The sequence below is a fragment of the Erithacus rubecula genome, assembly GCF_903797595.1.
Source record: "Erithacus rubecula genome assembly, chromosome: 1".
Lineage (NCBI taxonomy): Eukaryota > Metazoa > Chordata > Aves > Passeriformes > Muscicapidae > Erithacus > Erithacus rubecula.
Genome location: NC_136658.1, coordinates 110,513,942 through 110,535,481, shown reverse-complemented (window position 1 = coordinate 110,535,481; position 21,540 = coordinate 110,513,942). Strand labels below are relative to the sequence as shown.

Below are 21,540 nucleotides of genomic sequence, written 5' to 3'. Positions count from 1 at the left end.
TTTTATCTACCAAGACCAGATGGTGACATGACCGATTGTCCCAAGAGCTGTCTCATGGAAGTTTGGAAGTTTCTTTGACCATCACTGCTTACCTTGCAGAATTACTACAACAAAACAATAACAATTATCGATTACTGCAAGGAAAACCATCCTATAAAAAGGGAGCTGCGCACCAAGTTCGGTGGAAGCGTGGAGTGGGCGGTGACCCCTTACGTTTCCCCAGCGCCGCTTGCTGTCTGTATAAAATAAACCAATCTGAGTTTTGCTGAATATCGAGACTTTGTTTCTCATTTATAACACAAGGAAGGTCTGGCCGTGGCTCTCAGCGCTGGGTGACCCAGCCGGACAAGGCGGTTTCGAACCTTTTTCCCACATGAACCACGCGCTGCCTCCGCTCCGCCGCCATCCCCTCACAGCGCCTCAGCCCGGCCCCGCCCCCAGCCCCGCCCCCAGCCCGGCTGGGCGTGGCCTCCCCCAAGCCCCGCCCCGCGCGCGCTCCCGCTGCCGGAAGCGCGAAAGGGCCGCGGGGAGGCGGAAGCGCGCGCGCGCGCGCGGCCGCGGCCCCGAAGATGGCGGCGAAAACACAGGGCGGGATCCGGCTGAGCGCGGTGAGTCTGAGGGGGCGGCGGGGCCGCGGCCGGCCCGGGGGGGAAGCAGCTGAGGGGCCGCTTCGTTCCGAGCCGCTGCCATGGGCGGCGACACCTTGCACCCGCCCGCTCCGGGCTGGCCTTGGACACCCCCAGGGTCACTCCCTCAGCCAGGGCGGCAGCGCCGCCTCGTCTGTGCGGGGACACCCGCGGCTTTCCCGCCCTCACCCCGGCCCAGAGCCGGCCAGATAAACTCTGGGTGCTGCCGAGGGGAAGGGGAGCGTTTGGGGGTGGGCTCGCTGTTGGAGGCGGGATTTCCCAGCCTCTGGAAAATCTAATGACCTCTAATTGCCAACTCGTAACTTCCAATCTTTAACTACTTTTATTGCAAGCGGCCTAATTACATTTTAACCCTAATTACGTGTGCTGATGAGTGTTCACGCAGGTGAACGCTGCTGTCTTGTGCTTTTTCGCTCGTAGCATTGTTGTGGCGATCGCTCGTTTGTTTGTGCTGCTGTAAATGAAGTTAAAGCTGCTTTTTCAGGAGGGGTTTTTCCAAGTCAGTGCCTCTGAACCTCACCTAGAGCTGCACCTGCCTCGTCACCTTCTTTAGAACAGTGAAAAGAAGCAGGAGAGCTACGATGAGTAACTTCAGAAATATTTGAGTGAAAAAGGTGTGTTCGAGTCTGCTCCAATTACAGAATCGTTTAGGATGGGAAAGTTTGCTAAGATCGTTGAATCCAGCTGAAATGTTAGCACCTAATATCCATTTATCTTACCCTAATATCAATTTATACTAACCTAATAAAAGTTGCCATCATTCCAGAGTTCAGCCCTAAACATCATCTCCTTGAAGTTCCAAAATTGCATTTTAATTTTGATGTCAGGCCTTTAATTCTGGCAAGTGTTTGAAATCCACAGTTTCTGTGATTTTTTTTTTTTTTACAGCAGGGTTGTCCTGCTTCTTCAAATAAAGATTTGGATTTATTATTACTTTTTGGACATATTATTGGTCTTCTTGAGAGGAGAAAGTATCAAAAACCAACCTTTGCATCTGGCACTTCAGAGTTTAAAATCATTCTCAGGTTGAAAACACTGAGCTGAACTCCTCAGAGGCACAAACGAAACAAGACACACTTGGTAACTTTCTGAATTATTTTTAGGCTGCTCTTTGGTGTTGTCTGTTGCAGGCACTACTGAGAATTTGCATTCAGTAGCTTTCCAGTGAAAGCTGTGGGTTTTGTAGGGTTTTTTTCCTTTTTTTTTCTTTTTTTTTTTTTTTTTTTTTCAGGTGAACAGCTGATGCAGTTTTGACCAGGTTTGTAAAAGGCTTTGTAATGCAGAGAATGGTGGGGAGAGCTGATGGTCACAGTTCTTTGGGAATATAAAATATTTCCCGTGGATTCAGAGGCACTGGGAGGGCCTGGGAACTCATTCCCACACTGGAATTTATCTCCTGCTGTTGCTCTGGCAATATTTTTATCCAACTGAACAATGAAACAGCTCAAGGAAGTGATCCAGGATAATGTTTTAAGAGTGGTTTTTAATTTGGATGAGTCCCTTGGTGTGGCTCACAGTCCTGGACCTGGGATTTTGCAGCTGGGAGGAGAAATTTCAGCAGGAATTTCCCCATGGAAAGGGAGCTCAGGGGTTGGATCTGCTCAGGGAGGTTTGGGTTCCCCATCCCTGCAGGTGACACCTGGAGGTGGCACTGGGGGTGACAAGGTGGGGACAGGTCACAGGTTGGGCTCCATGGGCTGGGAGGGATTTTCCAGCCTAAACAACTCCATGAAAATGTTGTTCCCAAGCAGTTGTTAAATAAATGCAAGATAAACCAAGATGTATTTACCACTCAAATGCCCAAATTACTGTAGTGATGATGAGTAACACAACAAAAATTCATTATGTGCAAGCAAAAAGTTCCTAAGATGAAGCAAAGTCTGCAGGGGTTTGGGATTTGTGCACTTTAGGATCTGCAAGGAATGGGACAGTTCAGGTTTGCTTGGAAAACTGCAATTCCCAAAGCTCCCTGTCATTTTTGAGAAATAAACTGCTTTATTCTTCACTATTCTTTCAATATAACTGCAGGAGGTGCTGTTCTCAGGACAATTTAGTTTCAGACATGGAAACAGTTGAATTTCTCAGGACAGTTCAGTTTCAGACATGGAAACAGTTGAATTTCTCAGGACAGTTCAGTTTCAGACATGGAAACAGTTGAATTTCTCAGGACAGTTCAGTTTCAGATATAAAACAGTTGAATTTCTCAGGACAGTTCAGTTTCAGATATAAAACAGTTGAATTTCTCAGGACAGTTCAGTTTCAGATATAAAACAGTTGAATTTCTCAGGACAGTTCAGTTCCAGACATCCAGCTGGAAGAAGTGGGAGGTTTGAGTTGTATTTGGCTGCACTTGGTCTCGGCAGAAAAAAAAAATAAAATAAAATTACTAAACAAAACCCACTTAGTAACAAAATATGTTTGGCTGAGCAAGCAAAACAGCTGGATTGGTGAGTGTTCAGCTCTTACTGAATCTCAATTAATTATGAGCTAATTAAAGTGGTGCATTGATGAATGAAGTGTAAGGGGACAAACGGACTTAAATATTTCCTGATGAGTTCATCAGGAATTAGGGAGTGACTGCTGACAGCTGGATTGCTCTGGAGGAAACTACAGAAGTGATGGCCTGAAACCACTGTTGTGCTGTGCTTTAATTTGCTTTTGTGCCCTTGTCTCAATGGCTGGCATGAGGAAAGCCAGGCTGGAGGGGGCTTGGAGCATCCTGCTCTGGGGGCAAGTCTTGGAGCTGGGTGGTCTTTAGACACAAACCAGTGTGGAACTCTGTGATCAAGTGGTGCTGTCTGCTCTGAGGTAACTCCCCCATGAATTCCCTGTGGCACATTTGCTTTCCTTTTGCTGAGGGATGGGAGATATGAGAGCCATGACCCCATTTATTGCAGTTCCCATCTTGCAGCCCTTCCTATACCTGTTACAATTCCCAGCCCTGTGTTCCACCTTTCTCAAACCCTCCCCCAAGCAGTGATCCAGAGAATATCAGCACAATTCCTGTGATGCTGTTTTCAGAATCCCCAATGGTTCACAGCAGGGAAATGAGGGCTGGAGCTGTTGTGTTACACAGGCAAGGTTTGGTTTCTGTGCACACAGAATGATTTGATTCACAGGCAAAAAAGGACATTTATTGGTGATGGTGACACTGTAGGTGGCACTGAGGTTCTTTCTGTTCTTCCTCAGCATTGTCAGATGGTCAGGGGAGGTGCTTCTTCCTTTTCAGAAGGAATTTTCTTCTTGGGAAGAGCTGCCCAGGGGGGTTTGCAGTGCCCATCCCTGCAGGTGGCACCTGGAGGTGGCACTCAGAGCTCTGGGCTGGGGACAAGGTGGGGATGGGCACAGCTGGAACTCCATAGGCTGGGAGGGTTTTTCCAATCGAAACAATTCCATGAGATTCCCCAGTGTGATTTGATGCCTCTGTCCAAACCACAATCAGGATTTCTTGCCAAGTCCATATTGCTGAGATCCCAGGGAATCCAGCACTTCCAGCCTCCTGTATGGCTGCACTTCAGAGTTTCAGCAGATGCCAAATCTCTCAATGTGCATCCCTGGGATTTTTAAATATGCTTTTGTTTTGCCAGGGAGGGATTTCAGGTGGGAAAAACCCCACCAATTGTTTCTGGTGGATTTTGATCCCAAAGCTTAGAAAACAAAGGAGCAGATGCTGCCAGCTCTGTGAAAAAGAATCACCCAGGGCTCTGAGGATCCCCTGATTTCCTCTACAGCAGAGGGAAAAACCCAAAGATCCTTTTGCCCACGTGCTGTGCCACATGTGAGATTTCCATTAATAACCCAGAGGAATTTTCTTTTGGATTCAGAACTACTTGGAAGTGTTTGTTGGGAGAATCCTGGCTTAGCCTGACTCCCTGCAGCAGATTTTGTAAACCTGGAGCTCTGAAGCACAGATGGCAAGGAGGAACATGGTTTCAGTTCCCACTGGTGCTCCATGGAGAAATGCAGGGATTAAGTTGCACTTGGAAGTGTGTCATGTGCTGCTGTGACCTGAGGATGAGGTGACAGCTCTTGGCACTCTCTGTTGCTCTGAACCAGGGCTGCTGCTTCTCTTTGTGCCTTTCTCCTGCTCTGGTGCTTGGTTTGTGGCTCTAGGATTTGCTTTTAGCATCATTACTTTTCACCTTGGAGCTTTGAAGTGGCTGCTTGCTTTTATTTGCACTTTTATTTACACTTGATTCTTATTTAAACTTCATACCTTTATAAAAGTGCTTGTCAACAAGTACCTGTAAAAAAATGATGCAGTATGGATAGGTACACATTATTTTTAAAATATTTCTCAGATTTTCTCTGTGTAATAATGTGGATTATGTTCTGGTTTTTGTGTAACTCAGTGGTACAAGAGCTGTTTTTATGTGTTCATGGTTCTGCTTTTTCTGCCATCACCACAACTCTGGCAGGGGGGCTTGTGCAAATCTGTGTTAAAGGTTTGTAGGAGTGCAGCCATGGATTTCCTCAGAGGCAATGCAAGCACAAGGATCAGTTGCAGTTAAAATTTCTCCAAATGTTGCATGGACAGGTCCTCCACTTACATGGAGATTTAATTCTGGTTTTCCAAGTCTTGAAGTGAATATAGGTGAGCCTAAGCTGGGGCTGCTTGACAGTTCTTTTGTCACTGACATCTCCAAGTTACACCCTAAAGAGAGTTGCTTTATTTGCATATTTTCTTCTAATTCTGTGCCTTTGAGTGCATCAAATGTGTGAGATCCAACTGCTAAGAGCACAGAGCAGCCCCTGAGAGGGGATTTTGGTCACTGTGAGCACTGACAGTGACCCATGGAGGGTATTGGGTGCTGCTCACTCTTCACATGCAGTTTGGATCCTCCTGGTTTAAGATATGAGTTTTTAACACCTGAGAGCTTCTGTTACTGGGTTTGAATCACAGCTTTGATGTTTTCTGTAACCTGGCATCATTAGATATCAGTTCCTTACATTTTGATAAAGGCTGTTAGAATGACAACCCATACTCTGAATATGCTGAGACTGTGCTGAATTTCCTCTTCAGGTGCTGTTTCAATGTTCCCTGCCAATACCCAAAAATCAATTTAATTGCTGCCTTTTGTTGTGTTGTCCAAACCAACTTCATGGCATCTTCCTTTATTTAACAGTCTGTTTTCTGCCTTGGAGAGCACAAACTAATTGCCCTGCTTGTGCTTTATTCCAGCTGTGCCCAAAGTTCCTGCACACCAACTCCACCAGTCACACCTGGCCCTTCAGTGCAATTGCAGAACTCATAGGTGGGTGATAATAGCTTGGAATAATTCTTATTTCTTGTTTGTTACAAAATATTTTTCTGTCAGGTGGGGGAAGACCTGGCTGAACATCCCCAGTGTTTTGCTCTTGATTCTGGTCCTGTTACCTGCATTACCTTGTGCATCTGTTTAACTCCTGTTAATCATCTTCCCTTTGATTTTGAGAAGTTAATTGGACATCTCCAATGTTCCTTTTTTCCACAATCAGCTGGTTCCTCAGAATAAAGGTGTGGCTTGGGACCTCAGCCAAGCTGATTGAGCACTTTGCTGGTGCCAAAGGGAGCAACTTCTGTGATCACACAGTTTGCCCTCTCTCCCCCCTTCTCCCCCCCAAAATTAACCTAACAGAAGAAAACAGATATTTTTTTAGCTGCAGAAGGCCAGAGCTGTCCCAAAGGAGGAAACCAGAGCCATGTGGCTGTGGAAAAGCTGTTTTGGGAGCACAATCTGTTAAATCATCTCAGCTCTTTTCACACTCCAAACTTTCAGTTGTGTCCTCTTTTGTGATGCTGAAATACATTTTATGAAACATTTCCCTGTGATGCAATTTGCACTTAAAGTGTATAGGAAGAAAGCTGCCAAGCTGTAGTTCCTTTTATTGGCTTGAGCTGTTTTCTCTCTCAGCTGAATCTGCAGGACAAGCAGTGAGTGCCATCACATCCCACCCTTCCTCCCCCTCCCAAATCCCAGGGAATGAGGGGAAGAGATGGAAGAAAGTGGTGTTGGGGCAGCTGAGGCTGGGCCTGGCTTTGTCAGGAGGGTTTTGTGGTTTCTCTTTCACATCCTTTAAACAGAAAGTTGAGTCTAAAGCATTTTGCAGCTCCCCTCTGTAAGAACAGGGAGAAAGCAACATTGCACCAGCAGCTCTGCAGGCAGGAAGTGAAACTGGAGCCTTGGCTTGGTTTCATTTTCTCTTCTTGTGTGAGCTGCTCACCCCCAGCTACATTTTTGGTCTCTGTCTTGCTGTCATTGCTAATCATTAATTTACTTTAATATGTGTTTGCCTTTAATTGAATTTTGGTTTTCAAGTCTGCCACTCTTTGCTGTCCTTGCCCTCAGACAATGCCTATGATCCAGATGTGAGTGCCAAGCAGATCTGGATCGACAAAACCGTCATCAGTGACAACATCTGCCTGACGTTCACAGACAATGGCAACGGCATGAACTCGGAGAAGCTGCACAAAATGCTCAGGTGGGCAGCCCTGCTGCTGGCATTGCTCACTTTACTCCTGCTTCTCATACAGAATTCACTGATTTTGCTCATCAATTCTGCATTTCTGAAGGTGCTGAATGTCCAAGTGGGACTCCGGAATAGGCAGATGCTACTAAAACTTCCCTGTAGCTTTGTGGAGAATTTTTCCCTCTTAATTTCCTTTTATTCTTTCTATCAGTCTTCTCTTTTTTTGCTGTGGAAACTCTCTGTAGTGCCTGCTAGTAGAGATAAGGAAAAACTCTAATATTTTATTTTTATTACCATCATAATCGTTATTATTACCATTAATTTTTTAAGTTAGCAAATGAGAAAAAGGGAGATTGAGCTCAAACCCATTGGAATATTAATAATAGAATTGTAGAAAAATTTTCTATATTTTTCATTTCTATGCAAAATACAAATGAATTTTCTATTTTTAAAATAATTGTCTGTTTATCTTTAGATAATCTGTAGGGTTGAAATATTTAATTTTTCTCTCACTTCTACAGTAGCAAAAAGCTTTCTGTGCAATTGTTGTCTCAGTGTAAAAAAAATTGCTCTGCCTGCAGGTTTAAATTTGAGCAAGCTTGAATTCAAACTGTTATTTTTCTGTTAATACCATAATCAATAATTTCCTAAATTCCTGTTTTACTTAAAGTGTGATATGAAAATGGAAAACTTGTGGATCAAACATTTTCTAGAAAGTGGAGAAGGAAAAAATAGAGTTAGGGGCATTTATTAGTATTTATTATGAAACTACAGAATGATTATCAGAATCCCATAAGAATGCTTTTTTCACCTAATTCCAGACTTGATATTTCTATTCCATATTTAAAAGCTGCAAGTAGATTTTCCCAAGTTTTTGCTGTGTGGTTTTAGCAGCATTATCCAGGTGATTTTAGGATTTAATTGCTCAGGAGTCCCTGACTGTTGGAACTCTGAAACCTGGGAATTTTAAACTTTCTGTGCTTTCTGGCACTGATCCCCTGGAGAAAACTGCTTTTGATTTGAGGCCTTGGAGAAACTTCCAAAATTGAGTGATGGAGTTGGAATCACTGGTGTCTAGTTAAATAGAAGTGTGTGATTTCACTTGGTGAAGGGTTTGGAATTTGGGGTTTTAGGATACAGTAATAGGCATGGGACAAGATGGAGTTCTTGAGCAGTGGCTCTTCTTCCTTCTTGTTCCTTCTTCATAATTTCAGATAGTTTTTGGATTGGATAGTGTCACAGGTTTGGTTATTGAGTCAAAATGTAAATAATACAGATGTTAGTTTTTAATTAGATAGCCAGGCTTGTAACTAGCAAAATTCATCTCCATTTTCTCTCTTTTGGGTTGTGTCCTGGTTTGAGGGACAGGTGTCTGCCAATAAATGCAGAAGCTTCTCTTTGAAATGGAGAATGGAAACCCCCTCCCTCCAAATTATTATTATAATTTTGAAATTAAGGGGCTCTCAGGCAAAGAGATGGGAATTAGGAATAACAGTTCTTTCCTAGGACAATTCAAATAGCAATGCAGCATTACACAGAACAATGCCAACCCTGCCAGAGTCAGAATCCAAGCTGGCACAGTCAGTCAGTCAGGGTGGTGGCACAGTCCCATTCCATGGTGCTGCATCCTCCTGCAGGGGCAGATGTGGCTCAGCTGGAGCAGTGCTCCTGGAGAAGGTGCAGTTTCCTCTGAAGCTCCAGGGATGATGTGCAAGGCTCTGGTTTTCCTCTGGAATGCAGTGGGAAGAAGGTTCCTTGGTGTCCAAATGTCAGTTTTTCTCTGGGTAGGAAAGGCTTGGCTCCTGCCCTGGCTGGAGCATCTCCCAGTGGGATGATGGAATTTTCTCAGCCATGCCCTGGGACTCAGTGGCCATGAACAGGAGATATCTCCTGGAGGGAGGATGGGCTGTGGGAAGATAAAGATGATTGCCCAGCTGGTTTAAAGATGGCCCATGAGCAGAGAATATGTGCCAGGAGATCAGGGGCACTGCCCCAGCTGGGGACAGAACACACATTGCTGGGCACACCAACCCAGCACTGCTTGATAGCTGGAAGTGCTGAAAAACTCTCTGTCCTTTATCTAAAACAAGAGAGTTAGATTAAATAATTTTACAAATCCTTCACTTGCATCCCTTGATCCCTCAAGTTTCCCAGGGATTGTTTTTCCCCACCCTGCTCATGTTTTCCTGCTGCAGCTTCGGCTTCAGCGAGAAGTCGGTGATGAACGGCCGCGTTCCCGTGGGGCTCTATGGGAACGGCTTCAAGTCGGGCTCCATGCGCCTGGGCAAGGATGCCATTGTCTTCACCAAGAATGGGGACACCATGAGTGTGGGGCTGCTGTCCCAGACTTTCCTGGAAGTCACCAAAGCAGAGCATGTCATGGTTCCCATCGTGACATTCACCAACCAACATATCCTTTCCTCATTCCGGTGAAAAGTTGTGGGTGCGGTGTGAATTTGGGGGGGGGATAACATTTGGCTGCTTTATATCAATATTCTCTCCTTAGGGAAGAGTTATAAGCCAGAAAATTGACAGCAAATTACATCTGAGATGTTGGAGTTGGTTAAAACTTTTAACTTGGTAGGAGTTCTGAGATGTGGAATGAGAAGCTGGGAAGTGAGTCCAGAAATTTCCTTATTTTCTGAAATCTTGACTCCATTCCAAGTCCCTTTCCTTAACACAGTGCCCACGGCAGATCTGTGATCCAGCAGAATGCAGCAACAGCCTCAAGGCCATCCTGACACATTCCTTGTTCTCTACTGAGGAGAAGTTACTGGCAGAGCTGGATGCCATCATGGGAAAAAAAGGCACCAGGATTATCATTTGGAACCTTAGAAAGTAAGATTAATCCAGTCTCTTACCTCATTAATTTCACATATTCTTTCAGTGTATGCAAATACAGATTTGTGTGTGGAATAACTGAGCAAGTGTGCAGTTAAAAAAATGAAAAGCTGGACTCAAATGTAAATTATAGCAAATCCCTCCCTCCCTCTCCCTCCCTCTCCCTCCCTCTCCCTCCCTCTCCCTCCCTCTCCCTCCCTCTCCCTCCTCCACCACGACACCTCCTCTTGTATTTGCTTTTTTCCCCTTATAATTAATACATTTTCCTTTCTTAATAATTCTTAGAGATAAAAACAACAAGCCAGAATTTGACTTTGACAAGGATAAATATGACATCAGAATTCCAGAAGACTTGGATGAAACAGGCAAAAGAGGCTACAAAAAACAGGAGAGAATGGACCAGATTGTTCCAGAAAGTGATTATTCACTACGAGTACGTGTTGGGTTTTGAAAATTTGTTTATTTTTGGAATCTAGAGGGTGTAAATGTTTCAATTTTAATAAAATGTGTGTTTTACAGGCTTACTGCAGTATTTTGTACCTGAAGCCAACCATGCAGATCATCCTGAGAGGACAGAAGGTGAAAACACAGCTGGTTTCCAAAAGTTTGGCCTTCATTGAGAGGGATATTTACAGACCCAAATTTCTCAATGTATCCTTTAATATTTCCATTGCAGAACTGAATTCTGGATTCTGTTGCAGTTGTATTGATGAATTTTGGGTTATTTTGGAATTGTTTTTTTCAAGTCATACTGAAGGAATTATCTCAATATAAGAAATCTCTAAGAAAGACCCACTGAGAGTAACTCTTATTTTTGGTGTTCCATGAGATTCACCCTGTTTTTCCTTAATATTTGCTCAAAGGCCAAAACAGTCAGAATTACTTTTGGATTTAACTGCAGAAACAAAGATCACTATGGAATAATGATGTACCACAAAAACAGACTCATCAAAGCTTATGAAAGAGTTGGCTGTCAGTTAAAGGTAAGAAATTGAGGCTTCCAAATATTTTGACATCTTGACAAATTTCTTTCAAAAGAATATGGATGGAAAGCAAGATATTGATGTATCCTTTATAAAACCACTTTTTTTGCTGTATGCAGCAGTTCAAAATTCTGTTAAATTGTTTGATTTTTGAGGCTGTTTGATACAAAAATATGAATCTGAGCACATCTTTCAGGACAAAAAGAGGGGTGGAACAGGATTTGTTATTTAGGTGGTTTAGATCAAGATCTTTTCCTTGGAGTCACAAGCCAGAAAATCTTTTTACCCAATGTAGATACAGTTAATAATTACCTTCAGCAAACTCTTGCAGTACTGGCAGGGATTTTGTGTTGGTTTTACCTGATAAACTTTAATTCCTTTGCAGGCAAACAACATGGGTGTGGGTGTTGTTGGGATTATTGAATGCAACTTCTTAAAACCAACTCACAACAAACAGGATTTTGACTACACCAATGAATACAGGTATTTTTATCTCTATTTTCTGTCCCATATTACCATTTCCTGGGAATTACTTGATAAAGCTGCTGCTTTTAATAAGAATAAAAGTTTCTGGTGTTCTGGCCAAACCTGGTTTAAATGCAAACAGCTCCTTTTTGACCCTTTTTTTGTCTTTTTTCTTTTTCTTACAAATATTTTCCCACAATATCCACACCATCCTTGTTCCCATGTTTTTTCTTGGATATTCTTTTGTGGCTGTTCAGGAGGAGGCATTTTCCCAACAGTGTTTTTAATGTGGAAACTTTGGACATGGATTGCAAACCTTGGTGATGCTGGAGCAGGAATTGGGATTGCCCCTGGCAGGCACAGTGAGCAGGGAATGGTTTCCATTTGTTGGGGTTTTTTGAACACTTCACATAAAGTGGGGTTTCCTCAATCCTTTGGGTTTGACTTGTCTGCCAGCACCCCAGGAAATCTGGGAACTTCATGTTCAACAAATACAATTAAGTCAATGTCCAAACAAGTGAGGAGAATCCCAGGATCATTAAGGCTGGAAAAGACCTCCAAACCTTTGAGTGCCACTTCCAGTTGTTCCTGGACATAACTTTGGGGTGGAGGTGTGAGCTAATCTTACAATTAAATTATTATGAACCAGGTTCATGTGAGGAGAGGGATTTCACCCCAGCTGCTGCTTCAGCTGCAGAACAGCTTCTCCTTTCTTAGCTGCTCAGTGTTCTATCAGCTCCTGGTCCATGGAGTTCCCATTCCTGCAGGGATTCCAGCAGGACCTGCCTGTGGGGTCTCCACTCTGCTGCCTTGTCATGCAGGAACAGATTCCCTTTGTGCCAGCTGCATTCCAGGGAGCAGCAGCTGCATTTCACCTCTGATTTCAGCTCTCTTACAATGGGAATGTAACTTCCCAACTTCCTCTGATTTTATCCCCAGCCCCTTCCCCTGCACTTGGAACATGGGTGGGCACAGTGATCCCACCCTTGAAACATCTTCTGTGAAGGTTTTTCTGCCAGGAGTGCTCCAGGCTTCAACAAGGTGTTTTTGTTTTGGGCTGGAAAGTTGTGAACTGATGGAAAGGTGCCCTGCACTGCTTCCCTCCCCAGAAAAGGGATGTGCTGCCACCCATGCCTCTCTGCCCATTGCTGCCTTTCTGTGCCCCTGGCTCAGCAGTGCCTGGGGTTCAGAGGTGACCAGGATCCAAACTCTGCCTCACTCTGAGTTCACTGCACAAACATTTGTGTTGGTTCAGGGCCCGGGGCAGTGGCAGGAGGGCTGGGGCTGGTTACTCATCCACTGCATTGCTCAGAGGTGAATTCCTCAGCTGACAGGGGCTGTGCTCACCTCCAGCTCACCCAGGGGCTTTGTTCTTGTTCCTCACCTCTTCCTTGTGACAAGTCCCTGAGGTGCACCATGGGCAGGAAACAAAACTGAAAATTACCCTGGTTGAGACTGACCTGCTCCTTTTATCAGACTTTATGTCACATTGAGGTGATCAAATGTTTGCCAGTTCCTTGCTGTAAAGTTGGAGAGTAGCCATGAACCTGCACTTAGGATGTACAGGAACAGCTAAAACTAGGGTGAGGTGCTGGACTGGTTTTGTGCTTTTTTTTTAATTCTCTGGTTGAGGCTGAACTGGTGATGCCCCTCCAGGATTTGCTCTGTCAATCAACAGCACTCTTGATTTTTCAGTCTTTATGCTCTGACTCATATTTCCAGGAATTCCTTTGCTGACAAACATGACTTTAGACAATTCTTTATTTCTACAGGTTTCTTAAAAAAAAAAAAAAAAAAAAAAAAGTTAGAAAAAAAGGAAAAGCTTTCAGAAAAGCTTTTCCCCCACTCTTGTGGGGAAAAGAGAAATATTCACAGAGGTTGGAAGAGAACTTCAAGATCATTGAGTCCAACCCATTCCCTAACACCTCCACCAGACCATGTCACATTCACTGTTTTTTTAAACACATCCAGGGATGGTGACTCCACCTCCCTGGGCAGACAATTCCAGTATTCACCACTCCTTCCATAAAAAACTTTTTCCTAATACCCAACCTATTAAAATTCATGCATTTATTCTGTCACAGGTTCTTTCTGTGCTAGGATTGGATTATTCAAGGTGATCTTTAAATTCTTTTCTTTGCAGACTCACAATAGCAGCCCTGGGAGAAAAGCTCAACGATTACTGGAACGAGATGAAAACCAAGAAAAACGAGGAATACCCCTTAGCTCTGCCCGTGGAGGAGATCCAGTGAGTCCCCCCTGTGGCAGCAGAGAGCTGAACACACAGCCTGTGCTTTACCTGGGAGCACTCAGGGATATGCAGCCCCTGATGGGTGGGTTTTTTTCCCCCAGGAAACAGCCTGACCAGACGTGGGTGCAGTGTGACGCCTGCCTCAAGTGGCGAAAGCTCCCGGATGGCATCGAGCACCTGCCAGAGAAATGGTACTGCTCCCTCAACCCTGACCCTCAGTTCAGGTGAGCACACAGCCCAGGGACCCCCCCACACCTTCCTCAGCACCTGGGGGTCTTCAGCTCCTTCTCTTGGGGGTTATTTTCTGTCCCCTTCCTTCCCTCAGGAATTGTAACGTGCCAGAAGAACCAGAGGATGATGATTTAATACATCCCACCTATGAGAAAACCTACAAGAAAAAGTGAGTTCTGGAGACTTTTGCAAGATTCTCAACACTAAAATTTACCAAGGAAGGCTGTGCAGCAGTTGGGGTAGAAGTCCAGCTCCTAGAGGATCTGGCAGTTTGGGATGTCCCAAAAGCAAAATCCCAGGGCTGTTAGGAGGCCTTGGCTGTGTAACTTTCAAGGTCCACATGGAATAATATTGAAAAGATTAATACATTTATTTAGGAATAAAAGGATTCTTAGCTAAGGTGTGTGACAAAAACTGATTTGGGTAGTTGTGATGCTGCCTCACATTCTAGAGTGGGAGTTTGAGTTTATTTTAAATATTTTAATAAATAATCCAGAGGGAATTTGTTGGAAGTTAAGCTCACTTAAGCTTCCAGCTTCCTGAGGAAATCTTCATTCAATAAACAAAAATACTTGGATTGTTGTATCTAGCTGAGATGAGGAGTATTGTGTTTGCTTTTAGATCTTAGATTTCATTTTTATAATGAATAAACAGATTGAATCCAAGCTTTTAATTTCTATTTTTTCATTGCTGCTGTGCAGGGACAGGGAAAAACTGAAGAGGAGACTGGAGTACAGCCACCAGGTAACTGCTGAAGCTGCCCTGGCTTCCAGTGTCTGCTTTGACATCCACTTTTACTCTGATGGCTCTGCAGGATTTGCTCACCATGAGGAAACCCCAAATCCCCTTTTTTTTGTTGCCTAGTGATGGAAAATCCACTGTTTCTTTCTGCTTAGGAAGGAGTTTGAGAGGGACAAAACTAGAAGAGATGTCAGTGACTCGTGGCTGTTTTTATGGCAGGACAGGCAGTTTTTGAAAGGGGATTTGTTGGAGAGGTGATGAGGATATGAAAGTAAAAATTAAAAGTGGGGATAGACAGAGGTGGAACAGCTACACTTGTGCAAGGAGACACTCAAATTCAGATTGAATCCAGATGCAGATTAAGGTGTTTGATGGGAATGTCTGGATTGTAACTCAGAATCAAATTTTCTAAGTGGGATTTAGTTTCAGTTGTAGTCAAAGTCAGTTTCTGACCTGAGATCATTTCTGGAGAAGAGATGCTGCATGTGCTTTTATTTCATTTTAGTGTTTCTCTGCCATTGCATTTTCCCCAGGACAAAAGTAATTTATAAAAGTGAATTAATTGCTCATTTTGGGCCAACTGGGTGAGACCTGAGCAGCTTTCCCAGGGATGTCTGTCCTGGAGTTTGTGTCTGATGGGCAAAATCCAGAGACACAGCTTGGGAAAAGCTCTTGCCTGGGATTCTGCACAGCACTTTGAAATGAAAAACTGGGATTTGCAGTAGTCTAGTCAGCCTTTCTCATCCCAAAATCCTGAGCCTGGCTTCAAGGAGATACTTGGATATGGAAATGTCAGAATTTTAGATGTTGGTATATAAAGAACTGTTTCAATCTCTCCTGAAGAATTTACTAATATCTGTTTATTTCCATTCTTAACTTACATTGTCTTATAGATCAATAATGAAATATTTTTAAAAACATCTGTTTCTTCAAGTAAAGACTTCAAACCATTCTCACCTCCAAATACAAAGGAAGCTCTTCCAAGGATACTTATACCAAAATCATCAGATGTTGCTGGTAGAAGATCTCTGCCTATTTTAATTAAAGTATCTTCCCCTCATTTGGATGCTGATAGCAGGTGAGTGAGCCTGTACAAAAGGAGATTATTGTTTATTTCTAAAACTAATAATTTCATGAAAATGATGGTGTTGGGGGCAGCTTCAGCTGCTAAAATTCCTGTGGGAATTCTGGGAGCATGGGAAGCTCCAGGTTAAAGGGACCTGGAGACTTTGTCAAGTACAAAAGTGAATGCAAGAAAATGACAAAGGAGCATTTTTAGTGATTTGTCTGCTCAGGGGCAGAGTTGGTGTTCTCCACACTCCACAGGCTGTTTTTCCTGAAGCTCTGTGGGGATGTTCCTGGGAATCCTGAGCCTGTTTCAGAATAATGTGAGAGTGTGTTTTTACAGGAATTTACTCTGGCTACACAAACTCAGATCCCATGCAGGAGATTTTCTGGAGTAAATTTTGAACAGCACTCAGAGAAACACTGCACATAGTTGGAAGCAAATGATTTGGCAGCATTTGAGCAATAAACTGATGATTTTAATATTTTCCTCCTCAGTCTCAAAAGGAGGACACAGAGCTGTGTGGCACCTGTGTCCCTAAAGACACCTCGGATCAGTGACAAAACATTCAACAGCCACCAGGAGGAGGATGATGATGAAGATGTCATCATTTTAGAGGAGAGCAGCACTCCAAAGCCTTCAGCAGATGCTGATGCTTCTGTGGTAAAAATGGAATGTATCAATTTGGATCAGGAGGAGAAGCAAAAGGAAAACATTCCCGTGGGGGAACCTTGCAGTGCAAGCACTTCAGAGGCAAAAAATGAACAGCTGAGCTCAGCAACACAGACAGAGCTCCCAAATCTGGTGGTGAAAAAGGAAGAGGTGGAAGATATCCCAGTGCAGGCTCCTGGGGAAGAGATGGAAAAGGAACAGCACCAGGTCAATGGTGTTCCTGAGGCATCTGTGGAGATGGAAAATGAACTGAAAAATCAGCTGCAGTTATTGAACGGAGAAAAGGAAGTGTACCAAAGCAAGTGTGAAGTGTTAACCAAACAAGTGGAAACACTGGAACAGCAGCTTTTGGAGATGAATAACAAATATGTCAAAAAGGAAATGTGCCATCAGGCAACAGAGACAGAGCCCTCCTTTGGAGAAGGGAATGCTGAGGGGAGGAGCTTGGCAGAGGTGACAGCTCTCTATGAGCAGGCCCTGGCAGAAATAGCCACCCTCAAGGAGCAGTGCAGCACCCTGCAGAGCCTAAAGACTGAGTGCAGCAAATGTGCTGATGGGGAGAGCAGGAGTGAGGTGGATGAGATTGCAGTGCAGCTGGATGATGTGTTCAGGCAGCTGGACAAGTGCACCATTGAGAGAGACAGATACAAGAGTGAGGTAAAACACTCCTACCACTTCACTTACCTCTGCTTTTACTCCCTGCTTCATTGCACTTCTAGGTTTTAAAGAGTTTTTACAGCTTTATTTTTCTTTTGGTTGGCAGATTGAAGTCCTAGAAGTGGAGAAGAATCAAATGGCCTGTCAGTGTGAGGAGCTCAAGGCAGAGCTGGCTCAGTTGAAGGCTTCAATCCCACAGGCTGTAGCACGTGCAAATGATTCTACCACCAGTAATGTAGAAGACTCTGTAAATTTTTCTGATGGAGAAAGGTATCAGTTTTGTTCTTTCTAGATGTTATTGCAAGGTTTTTGCTTGTTGGTTGTATTTTAAATGTTTTGATGAAGATTATGTTTGATAATTGTATAATAAAATGTGATGCTTGGAATTCTTTTCTACTGCCTTTTGTGACTCCTAAGGAATGTTGTTGTTTTTATCAAATGATGTTTGTGATTTATGATTTATTTGTGTGCACAGCAGAAAGGCAGACTGATACTTCTTAAAATATCAGAAATGTTATATAATTTCCAAACACAACTTGCAAACCAAGGAGAGAAAAGGGAGGCAGGAAAGAGGGTGATCCTTTTTTTCTGCTGTGTAATGAACTTAATTTTGAGAGTCTGTTTTTCTGTCTTGAATCAACTAAAGAGTCTGGATTTGAAACTTTCCTTTAAGAACTCCTTGCTGCAGGCAAATCCTGTGGAATCAGGGTCCAGGGTGTGTCTTGGAATTAAACAAGGCTTGAAACTTCCAGCTGGAGAGCTTGGAGCTCTTGGGAAGTGGGAATAGCACACACACAAAAATAACTCAGAGCAGGTGGAAGCAGAGAGAGCTGAGGTCCCTGCCAGGGAGAATCCAAGGGGGGGAGCAGCACCTGAGATAAAAGGGGACTCAGTTAAGGGACTAATTCAGCAAATTGATCCCTGACACCAGATGAGAGGCATTGCAAAGGGAGCACAGGGCCTTGTAGTATCTCCAAAAGTTAACATTCCTGGAACAAAGCAGTTGTTTTCCCATATTTAGGACAGCCAGAGCTCCATCCTGGCACTGCAGACTCAATCCCAGGGAAAACATGGAATAAATCTACCTGGAAGCCACCTGCAGCCCCATGAGAGTCAAAAGAGAGTAAGGACAACCAGCATGGGGTGACTGAGGGCAAACTGGGGATCAGCAGCAAGGCCAAGAATAGAAAAGGCTTTTGCACCTCAAGTCTTGTGTCCAGTTCTGTGGCACTTTAAAAGGACATTGAGGAGCTGGAGCAGGGCCAGGGAAGGGGCTGGAAAACAAATCCTGGGAGGAGCAGCTGAGGGAGCTGGGAAGGGGCTGAGCCTGGAGAAAAGGAGGCTCAGGGGGGACCTTGTGGCTCTGCACAGCTCCCTGACAGGAGGGGCAGGGACAGGAGCAGAGGAAATGGCCTCAAATTGCAGCAGGGCAGGCTCAGGGTGGAGATTGGGAAAGAAAATTCCCCTGGCAGAGTGGTCAGGATTGGGATGAGCTGCCCAGGGAGGTTTGCAGTCACTGTCTGGGGCAGTGCTCAGCACAGGCTGGATGTGGCCCTTGGGGATGTCATTTTGGGGTGATCATTGGACTGGATCATCCCAAAGTTCTCTTCCAACCCTGAGAATTCTGGGATTCATGGCCTGAGTGACAGAGCCAAATGAACTCAATAAATTCCTGACACCATCAAATTGGAGGGAACTCAGGAGGGCAGAGCTGCTGCTGAGGGATTTTGACAAATTGGACAAATGGGCTGGAAAGAATCCCCAGAAAATTCCATGTGAATTGCATGCAGGAGCAGAAGCTGGGAGAGCAGCTGGAGGAAGGTGCCCTGCTGCTGGGGCAGTGGCAGTGCAATGTGAGCCAGCAGTGCACTCTGCTGGTGGCACAAACCAGCTCCTGCTGGGCTGCACTGGGCAAGTGACTCCTCCCTGCTGCTGCAGCCCCACCAAGGAGTGCTGATCCACCTCTGCACACCCTGGCAGAGGCTGGCAGGGGAGTGGAGAATGAGCTGGATCATTTCCAGACACTCCTTTCAGTCTTAAAAAAGAAATTTAGACACGTTAAAAATTATCTGTCAGCGTTTAATTTTATTTTTCCTTATAGCTCTGACTTGTGTTTACTAAAAGAATTAGCAAATAAATGCAGGACTTGGAAGTAACTTCCCCCACAAGTTGATGGAGATATGGCAGCACTGGGAGGACATGGAGAGGATAAAGGAGCTGAGAGTAGAAGGAAATGAGCCACAGAAGGGATGGCTCATGGCAAAACAGTTTGATCAGGAAGAGGACACAGCAAGGACATCCAGGAAAGAAACTAAAAAAAAGGGAGGCACAGCCTTTTCCCTGGGCTATAACTCTTATTTCCTATTTTTTTTTTTAAAGCCTTTGGACAAACTCCTCTTTCTTGCCTTCTCCTCTCTTTTTCTCTCCTTTTGTTCTCATGGGTTGTGGTAGTTTGGGTTTCTCAATCATAAAAATACCAGGGCTTAATATTGCCTGGAGAAATCCAGGTGGTGTGGGGTCAAGGATTTATTCTCAAATACTTAACAGGAATTCAGTTTAGTATTGGTTTGAAACTGAGGAAAAATTCCCCTTGAAGCTGAAAACTGCAGAGAAACTTGGAAAAACTGATAGATTTAGAAATAATCTTGATGCAGCTTTACCTGCATCTGTTTTTTGATTTTTTTTTTTTTTTGTTGTTGCTGATTTATGGGAGCATGTTTGGATTATCAGTGCAGAATTCCATCTCATGCTGTCCTGTTCTCTCCCCAGCCTCAAGCTCCGTTCTCTCCGTGTCAATGTGGGACAACTCCTGGCCACCATCATGCCTGACCTGGACCTGCAGCAAGTCAATTATGACATTGATGTGGTGGATGAAATCTTAGGGCAAGTGGTAGAACAAATGCATGAAATCAGCAGTACTTAAAAAAATAAAAATCTCCATGTTTCAGCAAAGTTTTATTGCTCTTCCATGATAACTGTAAATAAGGCTGCTTCACTTTATATATTTGACACAGGTGGATCTCTCAGTGTAAATATTCCATATTTAGCTGTTCACTTCCTCCTCAAGGAGCACTGTCAATACTGACCCACCCTGATGTACTTAATTAAGGATTTTGCTTTGGAAATGTATTTGTAATTAAATTTGCAGATATTTTTACTATTAGGAATCTTAATACTTTTCTACAGACACCTTTTGGTTGACCTTTGGATCTTATATAAGCATTAATACCTGTGAGTATTTCCTCTTCTAAAGTAGTGAAATATCTTAGAAATGCAAAAAAAAAAAAAAAAACCAAAAAAGAACTTCCTTGATTTCTTACCCAGAGTTGTTGTATCCCACAGTGTTGTTCATTGCTCTCAGCAGTGTTCTGTGTTGCATTCATAGGATAGAAATGTAAGTAGGGGGAATTTGGGCCATATTTGGGGGATATTTGTGTGGTACTACCAAAAGAAGGCTTCTTTAAGGGTTTTTTCCTGAAAACTGGGAATGGACCAGTTGGATGGAAGCAGTTGGAAGAGGAGAAATGTTCATTTATGGTGTAAACTACAGGGTGAGCTAGAGCTGGAAATATTCAGCTTCAATAGCTTTACACAGTTTTTATTATAGGCAAGGAAAGGGAATTCCTCTTTTTCACATCTCCCCTTTTAGAGTTGAGTGCTCTAAACTTTTTCCCATTTCTCCAAGGTCATGGGAAAACCTGGAAGCAATGGTACCAAGAGAAATTCCCAAGCAGCTGCAGGGATTTCTTTCCAAGTCATTGGGAATGACAAACTGGGTGGCAAAGACAGCAAATCCATCTTTTCCACAAAAAAATTATTCTTGCATTTAAATATATTAAAAAAAAAAATTTAAAAGAATAATTTCATTAGTGTTCAATATGTTTATTATTAGGAAGTATATTTTTTTTTAATAAAGCCAACATTGTTGACTTTTGCACTGCTACTGCCCTGAGTTAATCCCTTTTAGTTGTAGTTCAGTGCAATTCTTTCCATGAACAATATTTTCAATGGAAGATCTCTATGCCAATAATAGGAATGCACTACTGTTGTACTTTATAAAGGAGAAATTGAATGTTTGATTTGGGAAGAGGTGGCTGTAATATAACTACGTATGATTTTTTTGCAAAGTTTATATTTCCCATTTCTTGGTGTGTAGCTTTTCCATTTCTTAATCATTATTTATTATGTTTCATCAGACTGTAGCTGAATTTCTTGTAGGAAACTGGCAAAATAGAGCACATGTCTATATTAAAAATGGCAAATTTACAATGTACATTTACACTTTGGACAACGGTGGACTTATGGAAATGGTTTCTATTTACTTGTTAAAATGTATTTTTTGTAAAAAATAAAGATATAAATTGGAGTTTGCAGGATCCCAATTTGTGTTTGTTTCTGAATAAACCCTGTGCAGAATGGCTGAAGTGTTGGGTGTTAGAATAAAACCTGGCTCAGTCTGTCTGGGACTGGGCACTCCAGTATGGAAATGGGATGGGAATGGCTGGGACTAGGCACACCAGTATGGAAATGGGATGG

The 21,540-nt window shown here is 43.4% G+C and overlaps 2 protein-coding genes across 2 annotated transcripts in view; one reads left to right on the top strand and one right to left on the bottom strand.

The window, feature by feature from the left end:
• Positions 1-21,540, bottom strand: part of SETD4 (SET domain containing 4) — a 242,220-nt gene that overhangs the window by 66,597 nt on the left and 154,083 nt on the right. The window lies entirely within an intron of this gene.
• On the top strand, positions 494-21,380 carry MORC3 (MORC family CW-type zinc finger 3). Its single transcript, XM_079312368.1, has 17 exons — positions 494-608; positions 5,830-5,902; positions 6,977-7,109; positions 9,293-9,507; positions 9,788-9,935; positions 10,224-10,371; positions 10,458-10,589; positions 10,802-10,921; positions 11,307-11,404; positions 13,530-13,634; positions 13,739-13,861; positions 13,963-14,037; positions 14,570-14,612; positions 15,503-15,687; positions 16,173-17,004; positions 17,111-17,274; positions 19,774-21,380. The coding sequence occupies exons 1-17, from the start codon at positions 570-572 to the stop codon at positions 19,925-19,927; spliced, it is 2,787 nt and encodes a 928-aa protein (XP_079168494.1). The 5' UTR covers positions 494-569; the 3' UTR covers positions 19,928-21,380.